Source organism: Trichosurus vulpecula, chromosome 6, assembly GCF_011100635.1.
Source record: "Trichosurus vulpecula isolate mTriVul1 chromosome 6, mTriVul1.pri, whole genome shotgun sequence".
NCBI classification, from domain to species: domain Eukaryota; kingdom Metazoa; phylum Chordata; class Mammalia; order Diprotodontia; family Phalangeridae; genus Trichosurus; species Trichosurus vulpecula.
In genome coordinates this window covers 55097407-55115627 of record NC_050578.1, presented here as the reverse complement: position 1 = coordinate 55115627, position 18221 = coordinate 55097407, and the positions used below count along the sequence as shown (strand labels likewise).

The 18221-nt window shown below is 35.1% G+C and overlaps 1 protein-coding gene across 1 annotated transcript in view; it reads right to left on the bottom strand.

The window, feature by feature from the left end:
• Window positions 1-18221, bottom strand: part of LOC118854410 (sodium/hydrogen exchanger 9B2-like) — a 38615-nt gene that overhangs the window by 14571 nt on the left and 5823 nt on the right. The window contains exons 2-8 of the mRNA XM_036764773.1: window positions 14573-14660; window positions 12730-12907; window positions 12405-12575; window positions 7761-7903; window positions 6467-6594; window positions 4810-4985; window positions 1189-1295 (exon numbers count right to left, since the gene is read on the bottom strand). Of these exons, the coding sequence (XP_036620668.1) occupies window positions 1189-1295; window positions 4810-4985; window positions 6467-6594; window positions 7761-7903; window positions 12405-12575; window positions 12730-12907; window positions 14573-14660 (991 nt within the window). The remainder of the gene's footprint in view (window positions 1-1188; window positions 1296-4809; window positions 4986-6466; window positions 6595-7760; window positions 7904-12404; window positions 12576-12729; window positions 12908-14572; window positions 14661-18221) is intronic.

Below are 18221 nucleotides of genomic sequence, written 5' to 3'. Positions count from 1 at the left end.
ATCTCGTTTCTCTTAAAATCCCCCTTCTCTTCTCTTGGTTCTTCTTTTCCAAGTTTGTAAGCTTCTGAATCTGGACGCTTTATGAATAAACTGTTGGCTTCTTGAGTTTGAGAACTATAGGCCTGTATATTTTATTTTTACCTTTCAATCACTTAGCTTTCATATTCTTAGAGATTCTTTTTAGAAATGTTAGAATGGTACCCCCAGCAATTAGCATAGTGCCTGGCGCAAAATAAGTACTTAATAAATGCATATAGTTTGGGGTTTTGCTTGTTTGGAAGTCTTAGTCCAATATCGAGCTTTAATCAGCTTAAGTAAGTTTAAAATTGAACTAAAGAATTCTGGGCCACCCTACATATGTAATTCATAGGACATAAGGATGGCTAAGATCATCTCTTCTTTTTTATTGCACTCTGTGGGTCTTTTTCCATCTTAGAATTAATGGGTTTAGAGTTCCTTGGGTGGAAAGAGGCCAAATTAATTTAATTTTTTTTCTCTTTTAAAAAGTGACATAACTTCCTTTTAAAGGAAATGTTAGAACTATGCTGTTTCTCAGTTTTATAACATTATCAGATAAATTTGGTAAGTTAAAGGATTGTCTTGAAATCTATTCTAAACTCACCAGATATCAAAATATTTCAAACATCTTAGAATAATGTCTGTTCTCATAGATGTCAGCCTCTGAGTCAGGAGATAAGTTCTATATATTTGCATCACTCTCTATAAAGTAAATACCTGAAAGAAAGACGACAGCCTATGAAATCTTGACTACATGGTTGAGAGCAGTGCACTCATGCTTTGTTATTCTCATTTTTTTTAAAACCACTCTAAGATCTTTTGGAATTAGAAATGGAGGATCACAAAGAATTATATTATGTGTCATGACTTGCTTGCGTGTTAGTTCAAAAACAAACAAAATCCCTTGTTTGTCATCAGAAAATGGAGCTGATGATACCTGTTTTATAGTTCAAAATGAAGAGTAAAGTTTGGGATAAGTAGTGGAGAGGCTGGGCAAGTTTTTAGGACATTAAAAGTCTTCTGCATACTCCATTTCACAAAAAGCATGATCTAATAACCCCATTCCCTCCCTATCTAATTCTGTTATAAGTATTTTATGAATGTTTCTAAAAATGAACTTTTCTAATATCTGAATGCAACTTCCCAACAAATACAAAACTTCCTTTGTACCTGATCGCTACTTGGAAAGTACTGAATAAAAAATCCGAGAAGAGATCCAGCTGACACACCAACTATCACCTCCAGCAATCCTCTGAGAACATTATAAATTGTGGAACCTGTGAAAGTACATAAAGGAGATAATGTTTCAAATAAAAATCTTAATTCATATATTTATAAACTTCTTTTCTTCCATAATCATTAGTTTATTTTAGAAATTTAAAAAACTAAAAGAAAAAATAATATATATAATTATACAATAGATAGTAATAATACATCCTCACCTTTGGAGAGGAAAGACACTTTTAATCAATCAAACAAGAAATTATTGGAGAAAAAAATCAATGAGTTTAATTACACAAAGGCAAAATAATTTTTGCACAAAAAACCCAAATATGTCTAAAATGAAAAGAAATAAATTGGGAAAATATACGCAGTAATCATGTCCAAGTGTTAACATCTAATCCAGAAGGAACTGACTCATATGTACAAAACTAAAATTCACATTCTCCAATGGAGCAACTGATCAGAAGACAAAGAATAATACAAAGTGTTAATAACTACATAAAAAGATGCTATAGGGCAGCTAGGTGGCACAGTGGATAGAGTGCTGGGCCTAGAGTCAGGAAGACCTATGTTCAAAATCCAGCCTCAGACACTTACTAGCTGTGTGACCCTGGGCAGGTCACTTAACCCTGTTTGCCTCAGTTTCCTCATCTGTCAAATGAGCTGGAGAAGGAAATGGCAAACCACTCTAATATCTTTGCCAAGAAAACCCCAAATAGGGTCATGAAGAGGTGGACACAACAACAACAAAAAGATGGTCAAATTCCCTGAGAACACAAGAAATAAAAATTGACAACCTTAAGATTTTACCTTACACTCACTAAAAAGGCAAAAATAACAAAAAAATTCTAAATTCAATGGTATCAGAGCTGTGAAAAAAAACAGGCACTACCGGTTCCTAGTTTAGTGCTCTGCTTAATAATGAAAATACTTACTAATTTTTAAATTGAATTTAATTCAATTGTTGAATACATTTTTAATGGGATTATTAGTGAATATTTCGGAAAGTAATGTGGTATTATGTAACAAAGATCATAAAACTGACCATCTTTTTTGAAAAAAGTAATTTCTTAATCCATATGATAAAAAGGAAAAAGAACCTATTTGCAAAAAAAAAAAAATTACAGCAGCTTTTTTGTAATAAGACAAATGGAAATTATGTGACCAACAATTGGAGTGTATTATTGAAATGGTTCTATGAAAATGATAAATGTGAAACATTTGAGGAAATATGAAAAGACCTATATGAAGTGATTGCAGAATGAAGTCAGTAGAACCAAAATGCCATATACATTAACTACAGCTATTAGGGAAGGGGCAGGGCGGGGGAGGGGGGCATGGTGGGGGAGAGGCATAGGGAAGAAACAAGAAAAAAGTGACAAAACAAAACCTGAGGAATGGAACTTTAGAAAGCCCTAGAAAGGGACAAAGAATAAAAACAGCTCTGTTTGGATTGTTTTAGTTGTTTGTTGTTCATTAATTTCATTTGTTTCTACCTTATTACAATTTTTTGTTAAGATTATAATCACTACTAGTTTTGTATATATATTTACTCATTTGTGTTGATGGTTAAGTTTGCATTGAAAAATAAAGTGGAACAAGGTTCAAATCCCACTTCTGATGTTACTGCCTATGTTACCTTGGGCAAGTCATTTTATTTCCTTGGGTCTCAGTTTCTTCATCTGTAAAATGAGTGGCTTGGAGAAGATGACCTCCAGGGTCCCTTCCAGATTTATGGGATTATGACCCTATGTATTGAATACCTAATAACTGTGTGTGAAATATATAGTTTTCCCCTCCAAAAAGTTATGCATAACCTGTTCAAGTTAAAAATATAAATGTCTAGGGCAGCTAGGTGGCACAGTGAGTAGAGCACCGGCCCTGGAGTCAGGAGGACCTGAGTTCAAATCCAGCCTCAGACATTTGATACGCTTACTAGCTGTGTGACCCTGGGCAAGTCACTTAACCCCAACTGCCTTGCCTTCCCCCCTCCAAAAAAATGAAAAAAAATTTAAATGTCTAGCAAGATGATATATTTTATAAAGGACATATACTTTATGTAATAATTCAAAAAATTATAATTAAAGTCAGCCATAAAATATGTAACTCAGAGCAATTTTTCCACTCTACAAACTTATATATGGATTGAGTAAGTAGATTCAGTGGTCAATCAATCAACAAGCCTTTAGTAGGTATCTACTATGTGCCAGCTCCCATGCTAACACAAAGAACACAAAGAAAGGTAAAAAAAGAAAGAAACCAACCAATCCCAGTCTCTACTCTTAAGAAGTTCACAGTTTAATATGAGACGTAATATGCAAGCAACTGTGTATAATAAACAAGATATAGACAGAATGAGTTGAAGTTAATTAACTGAATGACGCCATTAGTATTAAGGGGGATCAGGAAAGGCTTTTCGCAGAAGATGATAGTTTAGCTGGGATTTGACAGAAGCCTGGGAAGCCAGTAGACAGAGATAAGGAAGGAGTTTCAAGCATGGAGGACAACTAGTGAAAATGCCAAGAACCAGGAGATAAAGTGTTTTCTGCAAGGAACAGCAAGTTAACTGAGGTATAAGGAATTTTTTGGTCACAGTAACTCTCAAAGACTGAACCTATGATTACATCAGTAAAGAAAGCTTCCAGTGAAGAATTTCCTTTATGAATGCAAATTGGCACCTTCTCTGCAATTTATAATCTTAGAGAGTTGCCTGGTAAACAGAGAAGCTAGGTTTCCACAAAAGAAACTCCTCCACATGATGAAATAAATCATAAGCCCAGGGGACAAGGAATTAGTCCCATTAGTCATTTATAAAGCTATAAACAAAGTGCAAATATAGGATCAAAGACTGGGAATTACTGAACTCTGAAAGCTCAGGTAACATGCTTCATTTATCTCATTGGAATGTAAAGTCACCTTCTGAGGAAGAGGGCAGGGCAAGAACTGTACCTTCTCATCACACTCAATGAGCCATAAAGCTACATTGATTCCTAATTATAAAATCATTAAAAAGAAACTATAAAATGGTATAATTTGCTAGATTTCCTAAACATTTGAATGGTCTGGGGTTTTACTTTGATAACCAGGTAATAATTCTAACAAAAGCTAAATCAATCAGTAATTTTTTAAAATAATATTTTCCCCTTTTATAGAGCAGTTAGGACCTAAATAAATAAGGCCAAAATGAATAGAAAGCTCAAACTCATTTTAGACCTCTGTTTTAAGACAGTCTTGCAAATAATACACCAGAGGGACTCTCATTAATTTTTTTGTAATATGGTTTAGCCCAGTTAATCCAGGCCAAAACAATGTTCCTCACTGCTCATTGTATATGAGTTGTTACTTCCTGGGGAAGGTAACTAACACAGTTAGTTTAAGTGAAATCTTTCAGTTGCAGAGAGAAAAATGGACAACATAGTTTCTGGTCCATTTCTAGCAACATAAATTTGGAAGCTGGAATTTGATTAAGTCAGATCAAAGATAAAAGAAACAAAGAAGGAATCATTCTTGTAACAATTTTTCTGTATTTCAAGAGCCAAAGAACACTATGAGTTAATAAGTATTTACCTGTAGAGAAAGCCATGCCTAAACATGTATTGAAGCCAGTGATGGCTAGAATATCGTCAAAGCTACCAGCAGCCATAAGCAAAGTGGGGACACCTTTTTCAACACCATATCCACCTCCTTGCAAAATGAGCATCGAGGGCACCACAACAGCTGGGGAGACAGCGCCTAGAACAAAACTAAACAGGCAGAATAGCAAATATTCATTAAATTTTTTTTATGGTTTTGAAAGGAAAAGATCATATCTTCAGGGACAAAATCCCCTTGGTCAACAGAGGTCAAAATAATGACCATCTGGGTCATCTAAAGCGAAGAAAAAATAATCCCTCGTAGAAGTAAAATAACAGTCAAAAACCCAGATACTTTATTATTATTAATAGTAATAATAATAAGGAAAAGAAGAATAGCTATTATTTACATAATGTTTTGGTAAATGCTTTACACATTAACTCATTTGATCCTTACAACAATCCATTAACGAAGAGGAAATTGAAATAGAAACTGAGTGACTTGCCCAGGGTCACACAACTTAAAAGCAGCATGACACTACAAAGGAGAGATATAATGCCATTTCCAGTCCCTCACCCAGACAAATGAGTATGAAATGAGGCTGCAATGAGAATTAATAGCTGAGCAGGAAGGGAAGAAAGGATAAAATGGTAAAATCACAGCAGTCAGAGTACAGCGTAGGGATAAAGAATACATTATCCTTTGTGCTTTTTTTGTGGTGAGATTTGGCTTATCTTTCCCAATATCTCTAGGTTTCATCAATGTGAGTGTTTCCTCCAGACTATCCATCCAATCTGTTTCATCCTGTCTGATTCATGAACAAGTACTCCCATAAAGCCTCTAAAGAAGATAAATCGAGTGGTTGGAATGTAAGGTGAAACTAAAAAAAGGTCTTAACCTGGAATTGTGAAATTTTTTTTAACAATTTTGGCAACTATGTTTCAATATAATTGGTCTTCTTTGCAATCCTGCGTATTTTATTTTATGCATTTAAAAACATTATTTTGAGGAAGAGTCCATAAGCCGGACTATTGAAAGGGTCCATGACACAAGAAAAGTTAAGAATCCCTGGACTGAAACATCAATTGTCCCCAATACCCCAAAGAGTTGGAATTATTCATTTCTACAATGTAGGCAAAGGGCACTATAGATTTTACATTATAAATCAGAAATGAACACACTTTAAATTCTGCATATTTAGGTAGGTCTCACCTATATGTCTATAACTTTTGGGGCTTTAGAGGCAGCTAAATGGTGCAATGGAAAGACAGGAAGATCTGTGTTCAAATCTAGCTTCAGAGGCTTATTAAGTGTATGATTCTGGGAAAGTCACATAACCTCTGTTTGCCTCAGTTTTCTCATCTATAAAATGGGGAAAATAATAGCACCTGCCTTGTAGCGTTTTTGTGAGCATCAAGAGAAATAATATCTTTAAAGTGCCTGGCACATAGTCAGCTCTATATAAATGTTAGCTTATTATTATTCATATTAATATTCATATTATTATTATAAAAGGCTAGGAAATGTACATTTGACTCAGATGGAAAGAGCACTCTGCAAAATCTTAAACAGCTACAAATTTAAATGCCAGATACTATTTAAGCTCCCAAAGTCCCTGCCTATTTTCCCAGGACAAAGAAAAATAAATTACCCTAAGATAAATCCCCATTGCCAAGGTAAATGCATTAAGAAGTGGGCAAGAACAGCAGATGAACATGCCTCAACAAGGCAGGGGCCCATAGATAATCGTACACACACAGCCTTCAGCTTCCTCAGGGCCTGAAATAGAAAAAGAAACATTTAAATAACCCTTTAGTGATGCACAGGCAAAATGAGCTTTAAGGGTTGTTTTGAGTTTTGGGGGGCACTTTAATATTCCATTTTACATCCAGGTTTTTTTGTTTGTTCTGAGATTTGAGAAGGTCTGGATGCCAGGAGAGAACCCTTGCCAAGTAATTGGCACTAGCTTTATTTTTCAGTGTGTGATGTGTAAAAAGTTCAGAGACATAGTTTCTGGGTAGTTAATCATTTTATTAATAATGCTAGCATATTATCAAAAGGAATGGTCACTTGGCTGTCTCTCTTGGACCAAAGACTACTCATGGCAGTGGGCTTACATTTTACATGTCCTTGGAAGAATGGGTGTTCCTCTGATTGTTTAACAATTAATGAGAGGATGAATATTATAATGAGAGGTGGTCTTATTCCAATGAGGGTCTTAGAGTACATGATACTGAGCACCCAAATCTTGATCAAATAGATTTATCATTTTTCATATCACTCATCTGACAAAAGGAAGAATCCACATTTTCTCGGATCTGTTTGAGAAAACACAATGAACAGGAATCCACCCATTCGCCTAAAGCCTAAACTTGGAATATTTTTTACTGGTTTAATTAGATCTTTAGCCTTCCTGGCTGGGCAAGTCTTTGCCCAAGATTTCCCACACTAATTGATTTCTGGATGAGGAAATAGAAAAGGGGAAAAATCTTAGTCCTAATTCAATAATCAAATATTAAACAGAAGAAAGAAAGATTTTTTTTCTCTCAAGTGTAGGGATAGAGACAGGTCTTGAGATATTCTCTTTACCTCCACAAGTGGCAGGAATTTTCTAAGAGTACAATAGACTGTCTGAACTCAACAACTTATTGACACAGCCAAGAGAACGTGTCAGGGCTGCCCTCTGACCATATCAACACATCATTGCAAGGTTGATGAGGGGAGGGGACAGAGAATGCAAGGAATCACCATAAATGGGGAAAACTTTGGTAAAATAGGACCCTAGACTTCTGTTACAACTTGTCTCATTTTAAAGCTAAGCCCACCCGAAATATTACCATTCAAAGAGAAGTCACATATACTTTACAAAACATTCTAATATTTCATTCTTACTTAAGGAGCAAAAGTCCTATTCAATTATTAGGCGTTGTCTTTCTCAATCTTACCTTTGAATCAAGTCCAAGCCCTGCGCGAACCAAAATAATAGAAAGGGCTATGTTTCTCAGAGACGCAGACCATGTGTGTTTAATCTGGATTTCGTTACTGATGACAGGAATATTTCTAAGAAGAAACCCAGCAAGCAGCATCCCTTGAAAGAAAAAACAAAAAAACAAAACAAGTGTTTCTTAGATGAATTAGTTTTCTAATAAAACTGAGGGTTTTTGTCAATTATTAAAGGCAATTCATTAAATTATTAAATTAAATTATTAAATCAAACGATTTAAGTAATTCCCAAAAGCCATTTTTTTCATGTTTCATTCAGTGCCTAACACACGTGAAACTTTTAATAAACATTAAATACTTTTTTAAAAAAGCATTACAATCCAGTTTGTGGGACTGATATAAGAAAAAAGAAAATTTGCAGAATTTTCATTTATGAAATCAAGGAATTTTGGAATTGGAAGCAATCTCAGTAGCCATCTGGTCTAATGTGTACCCAAAAAGAATTATCCACTATAATTTACTCACACGTGGTCATCCAGACTCAGCTCGAAAACCTTCAAAGGAGGGGAATCCACTACATCCCAAAGCAGTTCATTCCATTTTTGTATAGCTCCAATTCTTACAAAGGTAGTTTCTTTGCTCTTCTAATTTGTTTTCAATGTGGCCTTTTATGGATAAGTCATGTATCCACTTGGAGCTATCTTAGTATATGGTGTGAGATGTTGATCTAAGTCTAATTTCTGCCAGCTACTTTCTAGTTTTCCCAGTATTGGTCAAATAGTGAGTCCTTACTCTAGTAGCTAAAATCTTTGGACTTAACCAACACTAGGGTATGAAGAAATTAAATTGATTCTGTATTATTTTCTAATTGATTCTACTCTGTAATTGATGCTATTCTGTACTACTGCTCCATTTTGTGTGATTGCTCAAGCTACCTTTCTTTGTCTCTTTGCCTACGAGCTAAATTTAGAAGCTTAGTTCTCTTGTTAATCACTGTTCTATTCTTGCCTCAAGGAAATCTGTTATCTTTGAAAGAGGCAGATGACACCAGGGAGTCTGGTCTAGTATCTTCACACCACCAAGCTATCCTTCAAGGATTTCTGGTTTGTTATCCAAAGAAGTCTGGTCCACTGTCTCTAACCTTGCAGGTAGACCCAAACAATGAACATTTCCTAGTCACAGAAGTTTGGTTTACCCTCTGAATTAGTTAAAAGAAAACTTGTTATTCCTCATACCTTCAGCTCCTGGAAAATTCCACAATAATTGTTTGCTATCTGAAGGCCTGCAAGCTGGCTTGGTATAATTGCGCAAAATATGTTTGCCCCTGCCTGTCTTCATACAATTAAGGAGGGTCTTATCTCCCTCCTAGGAGCCAGGGAGTCTGCTATCCCTGGTCTATTAGCCTGTGTCAGGATGCAGATGAGTCTCATAAATCAACCAAGCATTCCTCTAAGACAGAGAGGGGTGATTTCTAGTCCCCACATGGATACTAGCCTGCTCTTCTTCGTGTAACCAATCATGTTGTCCTCAACTCCAAGAACCCCTCACCCAGTCCTGAAACTAATTTCATTGTTTTCCCCACTTACCCAACTCTATTCTTTGTTCTGTACTTTCAGAAACTATATGAAGGCTAGTAAGCCCTACCTTATGGTCTTTGATCATGAAGAGAGACCACTGACCAAATTTATTTGTTACTGCTAGCCTAGCTAATAAATTGATCATGCTCAGACCACCGTCTCTCAATTTATCTTAATTTTCAAATATAACAGGTACTAAGTCCATCTGTTTCTGTATTCTGTGTACCTAATTTATTTTACTGATTGGACTCTGTATTTTTAAACAAGTACCAAATAAGTTTAATGATTATTGCTTCGAAGTCTAGTTTGAAATCTGCTATTGTTAGGTTTCCTTTCTTCTCACATTTACTCATTATTTCCGCTAAGATTCTTAACCTTTTGTTCTTCCATATGAATTTCATTATTATTTTTTCTAGGTCTCTACAGTAATTCCTTGGTAGTCTGATTGGTGTAACACTCAATAAATGAATTAATTTAGGTTGCATTGTCATTTTTATTATATTGATTCAGCCCACCTACTTCTATTATTTAGGTCTGTCCATTTTACTATAATGTTTTATAACTGTATTCATATAGTTCCTATATGTAAACTCCCAAGTATTTTATACATTTTATAGTTATTTTAAATGGAATTTCCCTTTCTAACTTTTCCTTCTGGATTTTGTCCAACTGGATAACAGAAAAGCTGATGATTTATAAAAATTTGTTTTATATTCTGCAACTCTGGTAAAGGTATTATTTTTAATTAACTTTAGTTAACTTTCAAGGATCCTTTAAGTAAACCATCTCACCTGCAAAGAGTGATAACTTTGTTTCCTTTTTTTCCCAAGCTCATTCATTCAATTACTTTTTTCCTATCTAATTGCATTTCTAACACTATGTAAAGTGGACATCTTTGCTTTACCTTCATCTTACTGGGAAAGTCTCTAGTTTTATCCCCATTATGTATAATGCTGGCTCTGGGGGTTGAGATAGATACCACTGACCATAGTAAGGAATGGTAAATCATTTCTTTGCATTTTAGTGTTTTTAAAAGAAATGGAATCTGTATGTTGTCAAAAGCTTTTTCTTATGTTTAACATGATTGTACATGTATAGCCTATATCAGATTGCATGCTGTCTTGGGGAGGTGAGAGAAGAAGAGGGGAAATTTAGAACTCAAATCTTCTAAAAGTGAATGTTGAAAACTAAAAATTAATTAGTTAAAAAATAAAAAAGCTTTTTTGCATCTTCTGATATGATCATATAATTCTTTTTATTCTAGTTTTAAATTATTTTCAAGTGTATTATTCTAGTTTTAAATAATTCTACTTTTTAATTATTCTAATTCTACTTTTAAATAAATTCTAGTTGGCCAATTATGTTTCTAATGAACCAATCCTGAATTCCCACTATATACCTAATCTAAACTTAATGTATAATCTTTGTGATATGTTGCTATAGACTCTTTGCTAATATTTTATTTAAAATTTTTGCATAAATATTTATTATATTTATTTGTCTAGTTTCTTTCCTCTGTTTTGACTTTCCCTGGTTTAGGTATCAATACCATATTTGTATCACCAAAGGAATTGGATAGAATCTCTTCTTTTCGTGGTTTTGTAAAAAGTTTGTAAAATATTAGAATTAAATATTCTTTGAGTGTTTTATAGAATTTGATTATAAATCCATCTGGTCCCAGAGATATTTCTTGGGGAGTTCAATTGGCTTGTTCAATTTATTTTTTTGAAGCTGGATTACTTAATTTCTATGCTTCTTTTTATATTAATTTAGATATTTCATATTTCTGTAAATATTTGTCCACTTCATTTGTCAGTTTTGTTGCCACACAGTTGGACAAAATAGTTTCTAATAATTTTCTATACTTCTTTATTTGTTCTAAATTACCCTTTTTCATTTTTAATACTGGTAATTTGGTTTTCTTTTTAAAAATCAAATTAACTAGTTGCTTATTTTTATTGGCTTTTTAAAAAACTAGCTCCTAGTTTTATTTGTTAATTCAATAGGTTTTTGCTTTCAATTTTGTTATAATATGTTATCTTTCAGGAGACATAAAACAATATTCATAACCACTTGACTTATAACTATTACATTTTCTGGAAGATGTTTCAAATTTAAAGGCTGAAAATGGCAGAGATAAATTTTGGCAAAGATTTTAAATTAACCCAAATATCCTTCAAAAGAGCAAACAGATGGTGCAGTGCATAGAGTGCAAGGCCTGGAGTCAGGAAGAGTTCTTCATGAGTTCAAATCTGGGCTCAAACACTTACTAGCTGTGTGACTATGAGCAAATCACTTAACACTGTTTACCTCAGTTTCCTCATCTGTTAAATGAGCTGGAGAAGGAAATGGCAAACCACTCCAGTATCTCTGCCCAGAAAACCCCTAATGGGGTCAAGAAAAGTTGGACATGACTGAAAAATGACTGAACAACAAAAATGTCCTTTGAAAGCCACATGTGTATCTTGCTTTAACGTCTCATGATTTCCCAGAAGTCAGTAAAGCTCAGTGATAGAATAATTTTGCAGGTGATCAAAAGCAGGGATGTCAAAGTCAATAGAAACAGATCCCTACTGGTTGTACGTTGACTTATAAAACTACAAACTACCATTATCTATGTTGTACTGTCTTTTTATTTATTTTGTTAGGTATTTACCAATTATATTTTAATCTGGTTCAGACCTCATTTGGGAGCGTTGTGGGCTATGTGTTGGACACTTCTGATCTAAAATCTACAAGGTGGGTATGATTAGAGCTTAACATATTGCAATTAATGACATGTACAGAAGTGGTGGAAAAAAAACCATCATCCACAATTTGGCCAGATAATGAATAGGTTTTGGCCATATCTACTCAATGTGATCCTCTGACAAATTTTTATTAATTGAGAATCATTATCAAAATATTACATTACTTGTTATGTATAACAACAGTAAGGTCACAAGATATAAGGGAGGTATGTCCATACAGGAACTATGTACATTTACATTCAAACAATCTTCAGTCTAAATTACCAAATCTTTAAAATTCACACAGATAAAAAAAATAAAGGAAAAATGTTGCACTTACCAAGAAGAGGAGGTAGTGGAGGCAATGTAGGTAACTTGACAAATCCCAGAAGTTTACCCCCAATGACGGCACAAAAAAACAGGATTAATATTCCAAATAGGTTTCCACCAGGAAGACATTCGTTGCCAGTAATTGACCAAACCACAGCCCATACAAGAACAACCATGGTAACTGTAATAAATCAAGAAAAACAAAATATATGTGGCATTCTATCTATAGCAATCTCATGCTGTAAAATATGTATTCCATGATATAACTTTGAAGATAACTTGCTCACTTAATACATTTTGCATTTTCTTTCCTTTACATCCTGTTCTCTACATACCATTTGTTATTATTTGACCAAAGATGCCTTTTGGGGGACAGGCAAATATTTGCCTCAGTTTCTCCCTACTTGATGATTCTGGTGATGATTCTGGTGATGGCTCACTACTTTTCAGTAGAGCACTTTCTTCCACTGGTTCATTTCCATCTATACCATTGAGATCCATGACAGTCCTCTCCTAAAGGTAAAACAATTAAAGGTATGTGAAAATGTAAGCACATGATTCTTTTTGATACAGGATCAAAGTTATTGGATCAGAAAATAAAATTCCTAGTATTGAAATAAATGAAAACTATGTTGTAGGGGGGAAATGGCTGGCAGAATCATGGGACTTTATGAAGAGTTAATACACTGGTATTTGGAAAATGTACAATGTAGGGAATATTAGTCATTATGCCAAAATTTTCTTAGAAAAGGAAGAAATCAGAGCCATGATGAGGTTATAGAAGTTAACGAGTGACATAGAAATCTAAGTGATAGGAAAAACAAAAGGTACCAATAAAAGTTTATTTTTAAAAATTCAAGTCACACTTGAGACCTTACAAAAACTATAAAAGGTTTATGAAAAAATGTCACACATCAAGACTGCTTTCATTGCAAAAGGAGATGTACTAATAAAAATGCATCCACGAAAGGACTGACTGTCCTGAAGTGACTAGGACCAACACGATTTTTGGTCTGGCTTTGCTTCTATCATCCCACACTCAAATTAAGAGTCAGGAAGACAGGAATTGGTTAAGTTGGAGTGATGTGGCATCATGGCTGTGCAAAACTGGATTTAGAGATTAGAAGGAAGTTAGTAATGCTTTCTCAGAGGCAAAAAATAATCTATCCTTGAGAGAAAATACTGCAAGATTGCACATTGCATGTTAGGTTGTGATTTTTATTTTTCAAAATAAATTTTCATTGCTATTTTTTGTTTTTTACATCACCCTCACCTCTCACAGACCTCTCTCCCTTCCCCATCCCAGAGAACCAGAAGACCAGAGACTCTTAAAACCAAGAATGGAAAAGGAGGAAAAAGAGGTTCAGCAAAAATAAGCAACACAACGAAAAAAATCTGACATTACATGCGCTGTTTCCAAACCCATGGTCCCCCCACCTCTATAAAGAAAGTGGCGCTTTCTCATATCTCTTCTTCAGGGTCAATTTTGATAATTATAATTTCATAGCATTCAATTTTGATTATTTGGCTGTTGGGGTTTTTTTTCCATTTACGCTGTTGTAGTTGTCGTCTACATTGATTTCATCGTTCTGCTTACTTCACTTTGCATCCACATTTATGCTTTTCTGACCTCATCATATTGTTTCTTATGGTACAACAATGTTCTATTAATTAAATTAATTAATAATTAAATTATTCTATTAATTAAATTCTATTACTTTACCATGATTTGATTAGCTGTTCCACAATGGATGGATATCAGCTTTTCTTCCGTTACTTTGTGCCCATAAAAAGCATTGCTGTAAATATTGTGGCACACATGGGACCTTTTTTCTCCTCACTGAGATCTTAGAGCATATATCCTAGCCATGGGTCAAGTGATATAGACAGTTTAGTCACTGCCATGGCATACTTTCAAATAGCTTTCCAGAATGGCTGGACCAATTCACAGCTCCATCAACAGTACTTTAAATGTGTCTCTCTTTCCAAGACCCCAACAACACTGACCAGAACGGGACTTATATATGCCCATTTGACTTTGCACAGCTGTCCCTCACTCAAATCCAATTCACTTGCAAATCATGGCATCATCTTCCTGATGCCATGGTCCTCTTTGAGAATGACGGACAAACACAAACGAACAAATGAATGACTTTTATAAAACACATATAGAATTACCTCTGTTGTCTTGATTGTGGAAACAGTGGAATTTGCTTCTGGTTCACTACTCTGAATTGCATTATCTTCATTTCCCATGGTTTGTAACCTAAAGAAAAAAATAGGGTGGAGGTGGGAAGAAAGCAATTTTTAAAAATTAATTAATTCATTTTTAGTTTTCAAAATTCACTTCCACAAGATTTTGAGTTCCAAATTTTCTCCCCATCTCTCCCCTCCCCCCCACCCAAAGATGGCATAAATAGAGACAAGGTAGCATACGAAAATGAAAATTCTATTTCTCTCCCTGAAAAAAGAATCCTTTTCTTCCCAGTATTTGCCATATAAAGGCTTGTAGTCAATATCACATCTATTAGTGGCTAAACCAAGGGTGGGGAACCTGCATCCTCAAGGCCACATGTGGCCCTCTAAGTCCTCAGCTGTGGCCCTTTGACTGAATCCAAACGTCACAGAACAAATCCCAATAACAATAATAATAAATCCCTTTTGACCAGAAGGTTTGTTATCTTTATTTGACTTCATTTGACTTTATTTTGACTTTAATATTGATTTTATTTACATTGCTGTAATTATTATGCATGGACAGCTAGGCGGCATAGTGGTAGAACATCAGGCCTGGAGTCAAGAAGACATCTTCCTGAGTTCAAATCTGAACTCAAACACTTACTAACTGTGGAACTCTGGAAGTCACTTAACCCTTTTGCCTCAGTTTCCTCATCTGTAAAATAAGCTGGAGAAGGAAACGGCAAGCTACTCCACTATTGTTGTCAAGAAAACCCCAAATGGGGTCACGAAGAGTCAGACACGACTGAAACAACTGAACGACAACAATCATTTTGCATATTATTCTTTTAGCTCTGCTTTCTTCACCTGACACTATGTAGTTCATCCCAGGTTTCTCTGATTATATTTACCACTCCTCACAATGTAGCAATATTCCATTGCATTCATATACCCTAGTTTGTTCAGTCATTCCCTGATCTTTTAGACATGTATTTTATTTATAGTTTTTCACTATCACAAATAACACAACAATGAATGGGCAATTCCTTGTCAATTACCTACTTGGGTTATATAGTCTTAATCAAATGTTGTGAGTGATTTGCTATCTTTTCTTGCATAATTCCAAATTGCTACCTGGAATCAATCCCATTATTTTACAGGTAAGGAATTTCCGGAAAGGTTAACAGCTAAGGTCACTTAGGTAGCTAACTCCATACCCAAGTCATCTAAATCCAAATCTAGTTCCCTTTCCATATCACACTGCCTCCGGGCTAAAACTTCCTACCATTAATCCCACTAACCCTCTTTTCATGACTGGTCTTCTTCATCATCCTCTGTATCACTGAGATTTTAGCCAACCTTCATTTTTTCTTAACAAAGCCCTCATATCTGAATTCAAATCTTGATAGGATTTTTCTTCCTTTTTTAAAAAAAATTACTTTAGACTCAAACACCAAAACTCAAATACACAAAAGAGAAAAGAAAAAGAAACATATCATAAACTTAAATATTGAAACTTAAATACCAAGTGAGAAAAGAAAAGCATGTCATGTGCACAGCAGAACATAAGAGAGGATTCAAAATATATAGCATTAAATTTCCATTTCAAGAAAGCCTATATAATAAATACTACGTGTTGTATTGAGAGATGTCCATCTTTCTTTGCTTCCTTGTAAGTTTTCTTTTGTTCTCTGCTGTGCAGTTTTTACTTTGTTCTTTTTTCCCTCTTCCTCCTACCTCTCCCCCCACAATTAAATGCCGAGATATTTATATGTATGTGTGTATATATATATCTATCTATCTATCTATATAGATACATATATACTCACATATACAGACATATACTTTCCCTAACAAATTCTACTCCTGATCTTTGTTTTTATATTCGTGGGTGTCTCTTATATCCTCTTCTAACTCCTCTATTTTACTTCTACCCACTACCTTGCCCTCCTATTACTAAACCTACCCCAACCCTCCAAGGATCCCTCTCTTATCCACCTATTCCCATAAATCTAAACACCCTTCTATATCCCCCTTTAACCTATTCCCTCACCCTGCCCTCTAGAGAAGCCTCCCTTATCCTCTCCCCCTCCCTATCCCCTTAACATTTCATTTCTTTCTAAATTTAGAAGACTTTTATACTCTTCTAGATATATGTATTGTTCCCTCTTGAACCCAGTCCCCATGAAATTAGGTTTGCAGAACTACCAGCCATCCCCCTCTAATTCCTCTGTATCGGTTCTTCCTCTCTCACCTCACTTGTATGAGATAATTACTCTTTTTAGCTACTCCTAAAACTTACTTTTTAAAGTTATATCATACTCAGATCTACCCTAATCTTTCTTACAAACTATCCAATTACTACTAACAATCTTAAACATTCATTTTACATTTTATATACATAAAAGGTAAACAGTTGTGTTGGTAAGCAAAATGGGCTCTTAGCACTCAGTTCAACCAAGTGCCCTTGAAGAGTTTGGCTTTTGTTTCCTTTCAGTAATTCAGTGTATTTCATTGAATCTTACTAGGTGCTAAGCCCCAGGCCCAAACCCCTCTTAGGTGCTAAGCCTATGTGGGTGTGAAGGTCCCAGGGTACTAAGGGGAGGTGCTAACTCAAGAGCCAATCATAGGAGCCTAAGTTCTGGTCATTCAGATGATGTTTAATGATGTCTGAAATGCTAGAGGAAGAGAAGACAGAGCCATTTGCACAGGGCTCTCACTCTTGGTGGCCCTCAATGATGCAGGGACTCTGGGCAGCTGTAGCTAAGGGCCCTCCAGTTCATAAACCCGGATGCTGGGACTTTGTTAAACTCTGGTAACTATGGATTGGGATTTGAATCAGACAAGGTCTGTCTGTCTATGTTTGTACTTTGTTTGTATTTTGCTCTGAAGTTCAAGGTGCTAGCTTTTCCCCCTGAACTAAGTGAGTGATATTTGTATGCTGAATTAAAGCAAACTTGTCAGCCCCTTAACGTTGCTTTCCTTACTGAAGCAGATCAAAAGAACCTGGGCTTTTGCAGCGCTTCGGCAGCATGCTTGTTGTTGGGCTTGTGTTGGTCTTTCACCCCCACAACAGCTGCTAGCTGGATTGTTGAAACAACAGTCTTTTCTTATTGAATCAATTGTAGTTAGTCTTTCCTATGTACCTTATATTTCTCTTGACTCTTATGTGTCAAATATTTTATGAAGTTCAGATTGTTTTTTTTTTTTAACAAAGTGCTGAAAGTCTGACAGTTGATTAAAAGTCCATTTTTTTTCCATTCAGGATTATACTTGGCTTTGCTGGGTATATTTTTGGCTGGAACCCCAGTTCTTTTGCTCTTCGATATATCATGTTCCAAGACCTGTGGTCTTAGTGTTGCCGATGCTAGGTTTTGTGTGATTTTAACTGTGGAACCACCATATTTAAATTGTTTTTTTTAATTTTTCTTTTACTGAATCTGTCCAAAGCATTTAGGTCAAATTTGCTATCTTCTTCAAATGGCTAACCTATGCTTGCAACTTTCTAGCATAGCCTAGTTTAGAGCTTCTCAAGGGATAGTATGAGGAGTAAACTAGTAGAGAAATGATTGTGGGCTTCATTAGTTTCAGAGAAAACAAAACAGTAGTTCACTGGGCACTGTGCAGCAACTAGGTGGCGCAGTGGATA